At 31.7% G+C, this 15611-nt stretch overlaps 1 protein-coding gene across 1 annotated transcript in view; it reads left to right on the forward strand.

Annotated features, from left to right (window-relative positions):
• Window positions 1-51: 51 nt before the first annotated feature.
• Window positions 52-15611, forward strand: part of Mip (Myoinhibiting peptide precursor) — a 49301-nt gene continuing 33741 nt past the window's right edge. The window contains exons 1-5 of the mRNA XM_080178351.1: window positions 52-231; window positions 11833-11897; window positions 12489-12562; window positions 13166-13221; window positions 14068-14131. Of these exons, the coding sequence (XP_080034477.1) occupies window positions 166-231; window positions 11833-11897; window positions 12489-12562; window positions 13166-13221; window positions 14068-14131 (325 nt within the window). The 5' untranslated portion in view covers window positions 52-165. The remainder of the gene's footprint in view (window positions 232-11832; window positions 11898-12488; window positions 12563-13165; window positions 13222-14067; window positions 14132-15611) is intronic.

Consider the following 15611-nt stretch of genomic DNA (forward strand, 5'->3'; position numbering starts at 1 on the left):
ACAATTTAAAATATATATAAGAAAAACGTTTAGATACCCTCGAAATGTCAGCTGATTATTCAGTATTGAACTAACCGGCGCACTGTAAGGAGCTATGCTATGAATTGTTATAATTAGTTTGTTTACAAAATTAGTTTGAAAAGTTAAAAGTGATATTTGTTTAAAATGTGGCGGATTTTTCTGCTAGTGCTTCCGTGTTTCCAACAGGTTTTGTGTTCTCAGATTAAAGAGGTATTTTTTTAAAAATTTATTATATATTAATTTAATTTTATTGAACTTTTTAGTTAAGTCTCAATATTGTTTTTTTTTGTATTTTAATTTTAGTTTATTTTCTAATATTCTACAACTAATTATAACCACTTGATCAATATAAAGTTCTCTAAGTTCTAAGGTTTTTATCTAGTTTTCGGAGGGATTTTCTACCTACCAAGATTAAATGCATTCCCTCAAATTCAATGAATTTTAATCACTCTTTCCACCCCATTAAAGGCCATTAGAAGCTTGGCCGCTATTTAACGATTAATCTTAAATTGTTATTCCAGTATGGCTTCGAAACCGATTAATATCCGCTAGATTAGAAACGGTTCTCAGCAAAACTTAGAATGTATCATGTATAGCAACGTAATACAGACTATTTCCACGAATATTAAATAAAAATTTTATATGCATATAATACAAAGCGATAAATAAGACCTATTAACAAAGTAGGTGGATATATTTTATGGGTAATTTATTTCAGGAGGAAATTGATCCATTAGATTTTGATGAAGAATTTGACCCTTATATTCCTATTTCTGATTTTCCAATTGAAGAAAGAAAGAAAAGAGACACTTCAGGTTTGTTAAATTTTTACCTAAGTCATGTCTTAATAAATATATAAGTATGGATGTATAATTCAGACAACTAGCTGCACCAAGAGGTGGAGATCCATTTCGTCTTCTAACAAATTGTTCTTTTATTTTGTTGGGACTCTGCTTATATTTTCGACGTCATTAGTTGATTTAAAAGACCCAATACAAAATTGGGACAGGGTTCTCGCACTGTGTAGGTAGTTACATATAGCTCATGCCTCTATTATTTTTGAAAATACTTTTTTTTTGTTTTTTTGTTTCACCAGTTTTGTTAAATGGATTGACAATTATTTGTTGTAATATTTTTTTCAGATAGGCCTTACGGCACAGAACCAGTGTATCATCCTATTGGTCCAAATGATCCCTTCAGGCCCAACAGACCTACATCTATGGGAAAGTACTTCTTCAAGAAAATTAAACAGGTATAATGTTTTAATTAGACTAGATGCACTATAAAAATACTTTGTCTATGACCTCACTAAAATCTTTATAAAAAAGTAACGGGATGTCTATCTGTTTGACTGTACCAAAGGCTCTCGCTAACCGCTGAACCGATCTGGTTCTCCTTTACAGGTTAGCTTCTCATAGGTCCCGAGAAGGTTTATAACTATTGTGTGGGAGGGTACCACCACCCTCCCAAGAGAAATCGCCCCTAGAAAAAATTTCCTCCACCCCAAATTTTTTATTTTATTTTTCAAATAGAATCTGAATTTAAAAAATAGTTTTTAAGATTCAATTTACCCCCCTTCAGGCGCCCCTAGATGCCTCTAGGGGCGTAACCGCTTGTAAGGTTTTTTTTAATGCATCTCGTGATCAGTGATTAAATGGCACTTAGAATTCAAATTTCAATCTGAAATTTTGCATGAATAATCCTTGGTAGGTCTATTTTCCCTAAATCGAACAAAAAGTTGGAAAAGTAACGGTTAACGGCTGGCGGCCCAGCCGTTTTCCCAATTTTTGCCAATCTCAAGAGCATATTAGTCATGAAACCTATCTCCACATAATACTTTTTGTCGCTCAAAAACCTTATTAAACGGTTCTAGCCGGTAGCTGTTGGTACTATAAATTTAAAAAATTGTTATTGCTATCATTTAACATGAATTAAACCAAAAATATGTCTTAAAAAGTCGATTCCTACGTAATTAATGATGAATTTGCCCTGAAAATAGGCAAAAAACGGCTGAGCCGCCAGCCGTTACTTTTCCAATGGAGGAGGTTGAGATCTTAATTCAAAAAAGATTTAGGACCTCCCCACCCCCAAACTCTTACCTGCCCCTTCCTGCTGAAAGTGCCATCGAGCATTTACCTTCATCTTTCTAAGATAAAGTGTTCATTTTATTCTTAAAAAACTTAAATGTATACGAGGGTTGTATCCTCCCCCCATCCCTTCCCCTCCCCATCTTCCCTCAAGAGACCCTAGAGGCCCTTTAGGTGCTAAGCCACTATCTGTTAATACATACAATACTTTTGCAATTATTTGATGGGAATATCATATTTGTTTTGCATTTAGGTTGCTAAATTGATTGATAAGAAGGCAAAGTTTTTTATGAAGAAGTTTCCAACCAATGGAGTTTTTGAGAATGAAAATCCATTCAAAGGTGATTTGCAAGGCTTAGTTTCCCTAACCTGTTTTCTTTTTATTCATTATCATTCAAAATAAAATAACTAAGTTTTTTAGAAATGTTTGATCTATTGCAAAAATATCAAACACTAGTTGCTGCGTACCTTCTAGCATCCAGTGGCTCTTTATTGGATTTGGCATGGAAGGGCAGAAAAATAGCCTAAAACCATACCCTGCTTATTCAGAAAACTAAAATTACCTAAAACCATCCTGAGACATATAAGAAGCTTAACTGAAAAAGAGAACCATATAAGTTCAGAGAGAATCTTTTCTAGACAAAAAGCTTACTATATATGATAGGATTACCTTATGTTCAGTAACAGTGCTCTTGTTTTTTTAAATGCAAACTGGTAATATCTTTTTACTGCTGCGCTGTTGTTTGGCAAAGATTTATTTGTTTTTATTTTAGGTGGGAAGTATCCCTGGTCAAAGATGGCTACTCCAAGTGATTCCTACTCTGTAATTGAGGAATAAATCATTATATTTAATACTAGCGGCTTCGCCCCTAGCCTCTAGGGGCATTGCCCAAGAAAAAAAATAATTTTCTGCACCAGCACCAGCAGCACCAGCAGCACCAGCTGCACCAGCAGAACCAGCTGCACCAGCAGCACCAGGAGTATTTATTTGGGGGGGGGAAATTTTCATTTTTGGGGGGGTTGGGGGTGTCCCACCCCCCAAGAAAATAGCTTAAAACCACCACAGGACCGATAGGTATATACCCTGAAGAGTAGAATCCAATCGGTTCAGTGGTTACCGAGATCTTAAGCTTCAGACAGACAGACAGACAGACGGACAGACATCAAGCTACTTTGTATTATAGATATAAATTCTATAGAAGCCACTCTACAATTCATATTGTTGGTTTTTAGGCCCTAGATTAGTAATTTTTTTATGTTTTTTTTCTGTAAAATGACAGTGCATTTTTGACTATTGCATTGCAATATTACACTAAAAAAAATTGTTATCTGTTTTGGCAAATTTTGATTATAACATTTAGCTTTAAAATTTTTAAATTAAATTAGGAAATGATAAAACCTTGGTTTTAACAAAGCATTTGATTAATAGGTAGGTATACACTTGTAAAAGTATGTAAATTGCAAGTGTACAATCAGAATATGCCAAAGTGTGTCAAGATATTGTTTTGGATTTTATGTTTTACATATTTGAAGAAAGTTGAAATCAAAGTTTACATACTTTCTTATTTTTTATTCATATGGTGTCAAAATATTAATTTTCTTTTTCAAGATTTCAGTATAAAAGGGATAGTTGCATGAAGTGCATTTCAGAAAAAAAAATATTTTTAACATAGGTTACAAATATACCTTCAAATATACATAATTTTGTTCTATAAATAACAAAAACATTAGTAGTCATGTTGTTTTCGTGAAATTAGCCAATTATATGCATTGCATATTTCACAAATATACCTACGATTTTCATGAGTTGATTATTTTTAAAACTACATGGTAGGAAATTAAAATTCTTTCAAATTTATGCCCTATGAATGTGGTTTCAACCATATAACAGGAAAACCTATCCAGTTCACTAAATTCAACTTCAAATGAATTTCATGCAACTATCCCTTTAATAATTTAGTTTTCCTGTTGATTTAAAATTAGATGATCCCCCTATAATGATTTATTAACCAGAATTCAAACCAAATCAGACCAGTAAAATACAACCAACCAGACATATCATTCACATATTCAACCAACCTTATTCCCAAGAGTATTGGTATCAAGAGTCACACCAAGCTTAGCAGTCATAGTTCTGGTAGACAAACATATAGCTCAGATGCTCCAACCTATAGTCATAGTGCTCCTAAATATACTTCAAGCTCAGGTTCACCCTCATATTCATCCTCAAGTTCCACAACATATAGTTCAAGTGCAAGCTCCCCATCTTATACTTCAAGCTCAAGCTCATCATACACCCCCAGTTCTCAATCAAGCTCTAGCACTACATATAGTTCCAGCAAACCTTCTATTTCTTCTCCTTCAATATCTAGCTCAAGTTCACCATCCTACAGCTCAATAGGTTCAATTTCTGGCCCAATTGCATCTACTACATATACTTCTTCTGGTTCAAGTTCAGTAGGTTCTCTGCCAACAGGAAGCAGTTCATCTATCACAAGCCATCAAACTTATGAGCCTAATGAATCATCTAATGTTTTAAGTGTTGGACCTTCTTCCACCATAACACAAGACTCTGTATCAACTGTTGTTGAACCCAGTATACACTCACAGCCAATATCACTAGAGACAAATTCTTTGACAGGATCAGAAATTCAGTTTGAACAAGACCCTACAGAGATAATTGATGCTGAGATCAATCCTGATATTGTTGCTGAATCCTTATTATTTGAAAAGGATAATAGTCCTGTACTGCTACCTAACTCACAGGTTGGTTTACATTTTTTATTAACTTGTATACCTATAAATATTAATTTAAAATTTTAATAAGACTTAAGCTTCAAATAAAAACAGCATTTATTATTCATAAACAAATCTTTTAAAATCTATCTTGCTATTTACATGGATTGGAACTAATTTTTAGGACCTAAGAAGTCTATGGGCAACTATTATGGCAGAAGAATATAATGAACATGAGGCAATGGAAGAAATGATTTTTGAGGCTTTCTCAAATCATGAACAGGAAAGGATAGACAATGATATAATTGTACAAATGGTAAATGATTTTGACAACCTTATTAATTTGGACATGAATGATGATGCAACTAAAGATAAAGTGAATTCTGCCATAAAGTTTATAAAAGAGGACATGGATAACCTACCAGAATCCATGAATCAAGAGCTTCATTCTTTAAAAGAGTTTATGACAGATTTTTCTAATTTACTTGACAATAGACATACAATTTCTGATAATGATTTCCAACAAGCAAAGCAAGTTCTTGCTGAAGATCTAGACATTATTAGAAGTGAACACACAAATAAAAGATTCTTTGGCAATGATGATTTTGATAATGAGGATATTTTAGAATTTGATGAGGAGCTGGATAAAATGATAAATGATGAATTAACAAATATGATGGATAAAACTGGTTCTCTTATTGATGCTGGTATGCATGATGATTTATCAAGTGATCAAATCAAAGCTGATATTGAAGTTCTTAAGGAAAGTATGAATGATCTTCCTGCGGTGGTACAAGAAAAGCAAAGTGAGTTTTCACATGTAATGGACGATTTTGTAAATCTGCTTGATACTAAAGAATATCTTTCTCCTAATATTTATCAACAGGCATCACAAGTTTTATCTGATGATCTTAATCACCTTAGGAAAAATAACAATAAGAAATTCTTTGAAGATGTAACTTACAATGATCAAGATGAAGAAATAGAATTTGATGATGAACTTAAAGAAATGATGAATGATGAATTGACAGAAAAAATGGATAATGTTGTCCAATTCTTGCACTTTGGAATTAATGACAAATCTGCCAATGACAGAATTAGAGGTCAAATTGATAGTATTATGGATGACATAGAAATGATGCCTAAATTCATGAAAGCAGAGCAGGCAGAGTTTGAGAATGTTATGCATGATATCACCAACCTACTAGATCATGGACAACAAGCTTCTCCTGCTGAATTTGAACTGGCTATAAATGTAGTAAAGGATGATTTAATGCAAATCAGAAAAGAACATTTGAACAAAAGATTTTTCCCATCAACCAATAGCCCATCACAATCATCTACACCAGCAGGCACACATTCACAATCACCACAATTTGCCTCCTTCTCGCCATCAACACCTTTGTCACAAGAGTTTGAATCTGAGGAGTTACCACCTGCCCCTGTTGGCCCAGTACATATTATTCCTATCAACACAGCCCCAAAAGTAAGTTTCTTTTTTTGTACAAACCTAACCTAAATCAAATTTTTCATAGCTGAACTTATGTGATACTCTGAATAGAACTTTCCCTTTTAACATCCATTTAATTATATTTATCTTAAAATTCACTTACATTACAGTTATTTAAACGTTGTTGACTATTATATTGAATCAAAATAAGAGTATCAAAAGAAACAATGCTTTGAGATTTTTTAGTATTGCCTTTGTTATGTAGATAATAGGCTGAATGTATATAATTTACCTATTATATTTGTTTAATTAACTGAAATATTTTTGAATTTTTTTTTATAATTTAACTCCTAAGAAACAATGATGTTTAAACTCAAAGGAAAGATTTTGTAATCAAAGAGTGCTTTAACCCCCCCCCCCCCAAGCAGTTTTTTTTTAATTTTGTTAAATGTAATCTCTCGTTCAACCTTTTTTATTTGTATCAAGTGTTTTATTCCCATTATAATTCAAATGCTTGTATTGTCTAATCTTTATATTTATTTTTTATAATTAGGTGAAAGAGTTTGGACAGGGGAAATTCTTTGGAAAAGATGAACGTCTTGGTTCTAAGTTTGTTCAACATGAAACACTTAGACAAAATGAAAGGTAATATATTTTTTTTTAACAAGGATTATTATATTCAAATGAAACACAACATTTTGAAAAGTAATGAAGTACAAAATAAGATAAGAACTAGTACAATTATGTACGAAAATAGCAAAGCAATTATATTATAGAACACCATTGCTGAAAGCATCTTTTTAAGAAAAAATCTAATTAAGTTATAAATGAAAAGGTATTTAAAAGCCTAGGTAATTAGTATAAATATTTTTATCTTATTATTGACTAGTAAAAAATCTCCTAGTATATTTTAATATTACTAGATCTCATATCCCTAACTTAAAGTGTTTTTTTTATTCGTTTTAATACTCTAGAATGCCATAAGGAAAAAGGGCAGTTTTGTATCATTATTGCAAACTTACTTTAAGCAATAGTATATAATTTCTTATGATTATCTTATTTAATCAACTTAAGAGAACAAGAATAATTTATTCAAAACATACCCTAAAAACTTTACATTTTTTAGGCCTCAAACCGAAGGTGCGCAACTACATAACCAAGAAGACTTTGGTTCCCCAACTCTTCCAGCACAGACAGGTCAATTATAATCTTTTACCTTATTTATATTATTCACTGGTGCCTACGCACCTTGCTTTAAGTGAACTGTATTCTAAGATTGAAAAAATCCATTCCAATTATTAAATGACTTAATAAAAAAACGCCTAAAAGCATCGAAGGACATATGTGAAACTTACCTTAAAAGATTAACTCAATTAGTTAGTAGTTAACAAAATCTTAAGCTACAGACAAAAAAAAACTTTCTACTTGTATACAATTTTGCGCATCTCTTTATATAGCGTGAGCGTAGCTACCCTATTATTCTTGTATAGTTTTGTCTGTAAGATAATTTACAATTGCCTGGCTTCTTTTGGATATCGTCATTCTTATTTTAATAAAACTATGTTTTTTTCCTCCGTCTTATTCTTAAAAGTGTCAGGGAGAGAAGGGACATTGGACTGTAAATTATACTGAACTCCATAGAGTATTAACAAGTTTATTATTGGCCAATAAACTTTGATCGCCTAGGTTTATTTTGATAGGTTATTTTCCTGTAATAATTTTAATTTACAAAGGGGTTATGTTTGTTTATCATATTTTGGAGGTACACTAATTTGTCGTCCATTGCCTCATACCTCAAGATTCCTGGACAGTGTATGATGCTCTTGTATTAAAATAAACCTCTTAAGAAATTGATACTTTTTAATCGTATTTTAAGTTTCTTTTATTAACACTTAACAAGTATATTATTTAAGTTTTTTTTAATGAATATTTTTAGTGGCGCAACTACTTTAAATTTAGAGAGTAAGTCCGTACACCCATCGGTCTGTCAACAAAAATATAAATTCATTAAAAGGGATATGACAATGGGCGTTTAATTGATGAGAGTTTAAATTATCCTTTTAGTAGCTATGGACATGCTTGTCATTGTTTTAGATATTTGATGAAATCTTGTGTAATTAGATATGTTTGTTAATAGTTTTAGGTTTATGTTAGGGTTTATGATTTTAGGAGGGATTAATGCTATTTTTATTTGTTAAGCATAATATTAATTTATATAGGTATCTGGATCCTTTTTTATAGAATGACTGATTGTAATTGTATCAAACAATATTCTTATTTTATTATTTGGAAAATAACATAAAAACAAATGTTTATTTACATCCTGTTGTTATAATGAACTAATTAGTATTTTTAGTAGCGTAGCTTCTCTTTGATTAGGATTTGTTAATACATCCGTCTGTCCGTCAAACATAGTCAGAAAGTAATATCATATGTTAATGTATTCTCACTTTCATTCTCTGAAGCGCTGGAAAGTATCATGTGTGACGTCATAGAAATTCGTATTACTTCTCATATTCCTCCTTTTCATTCTCTCGTTTTGGATCTTTATTTTCTCTTTCTCTACCTCTATCTTTTAGCTTCTTTATGTTTTTTTTACTTTTTTTATGGCTGCGTTGGCAGCCGCTTATTAGCTATTGTCCTAGTTCTCTCTGTTGGTATTTACAAATTAACACAATTTAATATTTTATAAGCAGGGAATGTAAATAAAACAATTTTTAGAATTTTCCTGTTTTAAGAATAATTTTGTTATGGAAATGATTAGCAAAAGTAAAATTTTAAAACTTGAAAATAAAAAGAGCTTACTTTAATGTAAAAATTTACGGACATAAGTTTAAAGAAGCTGCGCTGAAATAAGTAATATAGAAGAAATTTATCTCTACTTTATAATTACAGCTAAACTAAAACTATAGATATAAAATGGCTTGAAAACACTCTGGAAATTAAGTCTCTTTTAAAAGAAATTCTCCACGAAAAAGAAAATATTATTAATCTTTTTTTTTGTTTAATTGAGCCTTTGGCCTCAAAAGGCCAGTAAAGCTGGCAAAAAATTAAGAAGCTTATCTATTAATGGTTAGGTCACATCTAGAGAGGAAGGGAGGGAACATAGGACCATACATTATACTGAGCTGGATCTTTAAATCATTTCAATGGTGCGCCAAATCGGGGTGCGCCGAATTTCAGCCACTCACAGCGCGGCATTTCGTAAAATGCTGTGCTCTCAATGGTGGAAAGTTGGCTCACCCCGATTTGGCGCACCATTGAAATGATTTAAAGATCCAGCTCTGGTAACCAAAGTTTTATAATCATTGTATCTTATTCATTAGCTCAAATAATTTGGTTCTTTTAATGACTTGTGATTGGTTGGTTCCGAACTATTAGTGTTCAAACTTTGCAAACAATAATTTTAATCTACTGAGGTGGTAATTTTGTTTTCACCATTAGGGATATCAATTTATCATCCATTGTCTTGTCCCTTAAGATCTGTAGGTCATAACTTTCTTTGAAAAGCAAAGACAATGATTACATTTATTATTTTAGGCGCTGGTGTGTTGGCTTATGTTGTAAGAGACAGAAAAAATCCTTCCCGCCAATATCTAGTACCCGCATCCACTCTAGAAAACGGACAATTTTTTGCATAGCTTATTATAGAGTAGCTATGCTCGTAATTGTGATGTTTTAACAATTTTTTTTTATTCTAACGAAGACGTTTTAAAATAAAGAGCCCTATTTAAAAGATTTAGATCTTAAAAATAGAAAAAATTTAAACTATATTATTCATTAAGAATGTAATTATGTTTAACTATATGTATTATTTTAAATATATTTAACAACTTTTTATTTTTTAGTTTAATTTTTTTTTCGGATAGGACACTGATTACTTACATTTATTTTTCTGATGGTTAGAATTTTGTCGGCAGTGCTTATTCATTTTTAAATTACTAGTGGCTAGGTTACTGGCATCTTAGGACTCTTGTCTTCACAAGGATATGAAGAGGGGTAGAAAAATAGTTTAAAACCTTCCCAATGTAATATAATAGCCTAAACGTATCCCGGGACCTATGTGAAGTTTCCCTGAATGGGAGATCTTAATCCGGTTGTTAAAATCTTAAGTTTCAGACAATAAACTTACTACTTTATAATAGATATTTCTCGCATCGTATTTTAAACGGCTTTCCGCGGATATAGAAAGTACAATTATGAGATTAAAACTAGTTTTTTTAGCCCCGAGGTACCGTAGGCACCGGCTAAAAAAACTGGTTTTAATCTTATGATTGTTCCTTTTTTATATTCGTAGAAAGCTGGATATAATACGATGCTAGACGTAGTTTTTTCGTATGGATGAGAACCGGTTCCTATCCACCGGATTCGAATAAATACGAGAAAATAAGATACATAGCTGCAGCTAGTTTTGTTTTACTGCCGAAGTTTTAGACTTTTGAAGGAAAAATTGCTTTAGGTCATAAAAGTGGGTCGTAGCATTGGATTGATGACGAAAATGCGGTGAAAAAAAACATGTTTAAATCCTGCTTCAGAAAAAAAGCAGGGTATTTAAAAGTTAAATCAGCTGATAATGGATCATAGTTGATGAATTTGGTTTTTGGGGTTTTGAAGTCTTGATAGCCCATTTATTCATAGAGATGAAAGGGCGGTTAAATATTGAAATCTGCGGTTTATTTACCCTGACTCAAAACTCCTTATAATTTAAGATTATTATCACTAAAATTATATGATTCAAATAAATGAAATAATATTTATTCATGTAAATTTTATTTCATCTGACATTTCAAATTTGCCAACCATATGGTTATTTTAATTTTGATTTAATAATTGTAGATTTGTTGGAAATGTTTATGTAAGAATATTCTCCATTTCAAACACATTTGTTTTCTTTTCAAAAGCGAAGCTTCTCTAATTCAAAATGCCTGTCAGTCTGTAAGAAACTGTTAGGGAAGAAAGTGAATCGTTTGTCTGCTTTTTAAGATAGATAGGTAATTTTTTGTTTAGATTCCCTATACCAACTAGCAGCCAGCAAATAGCTTACCTGGTCCATCGGTCAGAAATATTTTATACTAATTTCTTTTTTGAATTTTAACTGTATATGTTAATTCTTTTAACACTAAATATAAGCGTTATATTTCACTATATGTTGGTCCATTCTTAATTTTCTATTCTTATGGATGTTATTATCCTTGTCTTACTATTTATTAAAGACCTTATCCTGTGTTGTATTGATGGATGTATTTTACAGTACAAATTGTATGTAATATATTATAGTTTAAGGTGTGTACTTATATTATGATCTAAATGTGTATGTTATGCATAACCAAGAAAGATTTTTAACAAAAGTAGCGTAGATTTTAAAACAAAGTACAAGGCTTTGTTGACAAATATAGGCCTAGGTGTTTATTCATTTTCAAAAGTCAGGCTCTATGTTTGGACTATTTGAATTCACCATTTATTTAATTTGCTACCTGATAATTACCAATAAATCACCAGTTGCCAAAACCTCGCAATAATTTCGTTTTGTTTGTTAAGGAAAGTATTTTAGCGGAGATGCATAATGTTTTGATATCCAGCCCAACAGCAACTTATTTTGCCAGGTATTAACTTGTTAAAAGGACGATAACTAAAATAAGAGGGAAGGACAAACGAACACTCTTATAGAGAGTCATAACTTGATGAGCAGAAAATTAGTTTGTAAGTCTAAACAAAATTGAACTTTAATTTGTTGTCAATTGTGTAAATACAGGACACTATTGGATACTATTTAAAAACATAATTTCATTAGGATATAATTATCGATATGCTTCTCCTAAATTTTTTTATCTTTTTGTTAAAAATTAGATGAATAGTATAATTATATCAAACCAAAGTTATTTTATTTTTAGATTTGTCAATATTATAACAACCTTAGACATTGTCTTAAACAGTTATTTATCGCATCTCATTATAGACAGGTTTCTGCGATTATTAAGATGAAAAATTAAAAGTTTAACACAATTTGTGTCAGCCCCAAGGAGCTAAAGGCCCGTGCTTACAAAACTGGTATTATTTTTTTTTATTTATATGTTAATATTCATGGAAAATTGTCTGTAATACTATTCTATGCACTATTTTGCAGTATGACAAGGAACCAGTTCTAACCCATTGGATAATTTTCTTAGTTTTCCCAATTTTTTATTTTTTTGCAGGAGCTCAGTTTTGTTGCTACCCCTTCTCTTTCTACTCCCGGATGTCAAGGCATTGCCCGTTGAGGATGAATTAGGTAAGAAGGATTCATATACAGAGCTACTCTATAACATAATATGTCTGCTAGGCTATATTTTTTATTCAACTAAGGATAATGGTCATGAACAGATCTATAGTGTAGATGTTTATACAGACAACTACCTCCCTTCCTTTTTCAACAACTTTCTTCGTCTGCTTCTAAATTACTGCTACTTGGCTGTGTTAAAATAAGCGACACCATTGGTTGATTTTCAATGACCCAATATAAGTTTGCACAAGGTGGTTGTGATGGGGATATACAGTTATTTAACCCTTTCTCCCTCTAGTGTTTTACTCTAATTGGACAAAAATCTTATTTAAATTAAAACTTTACCTAAGCAGAAAAATATTGTGGATTGTGTATATTGATTTAACGTCCATTGTCCTCTTTTAACTATTGTACAAAACAAATAAACATTGAAATATTTTTGACTGACTTAGTAACACTTACAATTTGTTAAGTGGGCTATGTTTGTAAAACAAGTTAGGTTAGGAACCTTGTGTGGACTGTATGTACTAAAATGTCTAGATTGTTTATTTTATATACTTTCATCTTCACCTTTATTGTTTTATATTGTTACAAATATTTTTCTTGTTTTAGGATTGTTGGGCCATGCTGAGTATCCAGAGTATGATTCTAGAGAATTAAGTGCAGATGTAAGTAAAGGGGATATTTCCATAGAGTGTATTCAAGATTATTAGGTCATGTTGAGTATCCAGAGTATGATTCTAGAGAATTAAGTGCAGATGTTAGGGAAGAGGATATTTCCATAGAGTGTACTCAAGATTATTAGGTCATGTTGAGTATCCAGAGTATGATTCTAGAGAATTAAGTGCAGATATAAGGGAAGAGGATATTTCTATAGAGTGCATTCAAGATTATTAGGTCATGTTGAGTATCCAGAGTAAGATTCTAGAGAATTAAGTGCAGATGTAAGTAAAGAGGATATTTCCATAGTGTGTACTCAATATTATTAGGTTATGTTGAGTATCCAGAGTATGATTCTAGAGAATTAAGTGCAGATGTAAGTAAAAGGGATACTTTCATGAGTGTATTCAAGATTATTAGGTCATGTTGAGTATCCAGAGTATGATTCTAGAGAATTAAGTGCAGATGTAAGTAAAGGGGATATTTCCATAGAGTGTATTCAAGATTATTAGGTCATGTTGAGTATCCAGAGTATGATTCTAGAGAATTAAGTGCAGATGTAAGTTAAGGGGATGCTTCCATGAGTGTATTAAAGATTATTAGGTCAAGTTGCGTATCTTTAGTATGATTCTATTGAATTAAGTGCAGATGTAAGTTAGAGGATACTTCCATGAATGTATTTAAGATTATTAGGTCATGTTGAGTATCAAGTATATGATTCTAGAGAATTAAGTGCAGATGCAAGTTAAAGGGATACTTCCATGAGTGTATTTAAGATAATTAGGTCATGTTGAGGTTCCTAAGTATGATTCTAGAGAATTAAGTCCACTGAATAAAAGTATTTTTTTTTCCAGGAAAGTTATGAGGAGTTATATCCAGAGTTGCCTGGTAAACGGGCCTGGGCAAGCAATTTCTCAGGTAAAAAAGATGGACGTACGTACATACTTAATTAGCATTGGCATAGAGTTGCTTCGCTTTATCTTTAAAAATATCTTAAACATTTAATCCAGCCATTTTCAGATTTTTAATTGTTAAGTGCATCTAATCATATACCTATATGTTAAAGGAATTAACTTATACTGGCGAATAATTGGAATCAAATATTTTTCCTTCAGTTTTCCTATTCTATATTCCAAACTATAGGATTATTATTTTCTGGGAATCTTGATAGAGAGATAGTTATCGTCGATACACACTCAACAAAGATAATTACGTCTGCTGTGTTTTAATCCTGCGTGGGCTGAACTCCAATGGAAACGTTTTAAAGACAAACGAAATAAAACTTTGAAATTGTTTTGTCCATAGTAATTGTATACTTTTCTTACTCCACATTTTGAAATATTGATCATTTTCTTCATATTCTTAATTTTAAATCAGCTTCAAAACTATTTTAAATGACTCATCTGCCATAAATTTAACTAACTGTATATTACTATAATAGCGGATACGCCCCAAGAGGCCTCAAGTGGCACTTTAAATGTTTGTTTTTTATTTCAAATATTAAATTATTTTCTATGGTGCGTTCAAGTCTCTATGTAAATTTTTTCTCTCGATTTTTTTATGATTTCTCTCGGGAAGGTTGTAAGACCCTCCCCCAAAATAGTTATAAACCTTCCTGGGACCTATGAGAAGCTACCCTATAAAGGAGAACCCGATCGGTTCAGCGGTAAGCGAGATCCTTCGGTACAAACATACAAACACACAGACATACATCCTGTTACTTTATCATAAGGATAGAAATTGTCAGATTTGTATTGCTTCGTTCCTTTATGGCCCTAATTTGAGCTTTGCTGCTAAAAGACGTAACTGTTCTTGTATTACACATGAAAACGTTTTTCTAAAGAATAAAAAATCTTTTCTAAGAATATTATTATTGATGACAAAAGCATGTATTAATTATCAATGTATGGCAGCGATAAAGGGATATTCCATTGGAACAAAAAATAACCTTCCCTTTAATTAATATGGGAGAATTTATGCTCTTCGAAATATCATTTTTAATGTGGAGTGAGATGGTTAATTTATCTGACATTGTCCTTTTTTGGTCCTACGACAAACGCAGGAGTCCCAAACGTCGGAGTAGACAAACACAGGAGTGGACATTTAACCTAACCTAGCCTATTTTAAACCATATTTTAGGTTTTTTTTAAATGCCTAACCCCTGCGGGGATCTTATTTGTATATTCACATACCTAACCTAACCTGTATAGAAATACTTACTTAAATTACTAAATTACTATAATTAGGGTCGGACCGTACGTCCGTCCGTACGTAACTGATAGCTCTTTTCGTTGATTTAGACATGTTAGAAATGTCCTATCGATTTCAAACTTTGCATGATGATTCCTATAGGAGTTAGGTACCAGTTAGAAAGGGAAGCAACTCTGTAATCGTTACC

This window comes from Acartia tonsa, chromosome 12 (genome assembly GCF_053477335.1).
Source record: "Acartia tonsa isolate MP-2025a chromosome 12, ASM5347733v1, whole genome shotgun sequence".
Taxonomy (NCBI): domain Eukaryota; kingdom Metazoa; phylum Arthropoda; class Copepoda; order Calanoida; family Acartiidae; genus Acartia; species Acartia tonsa.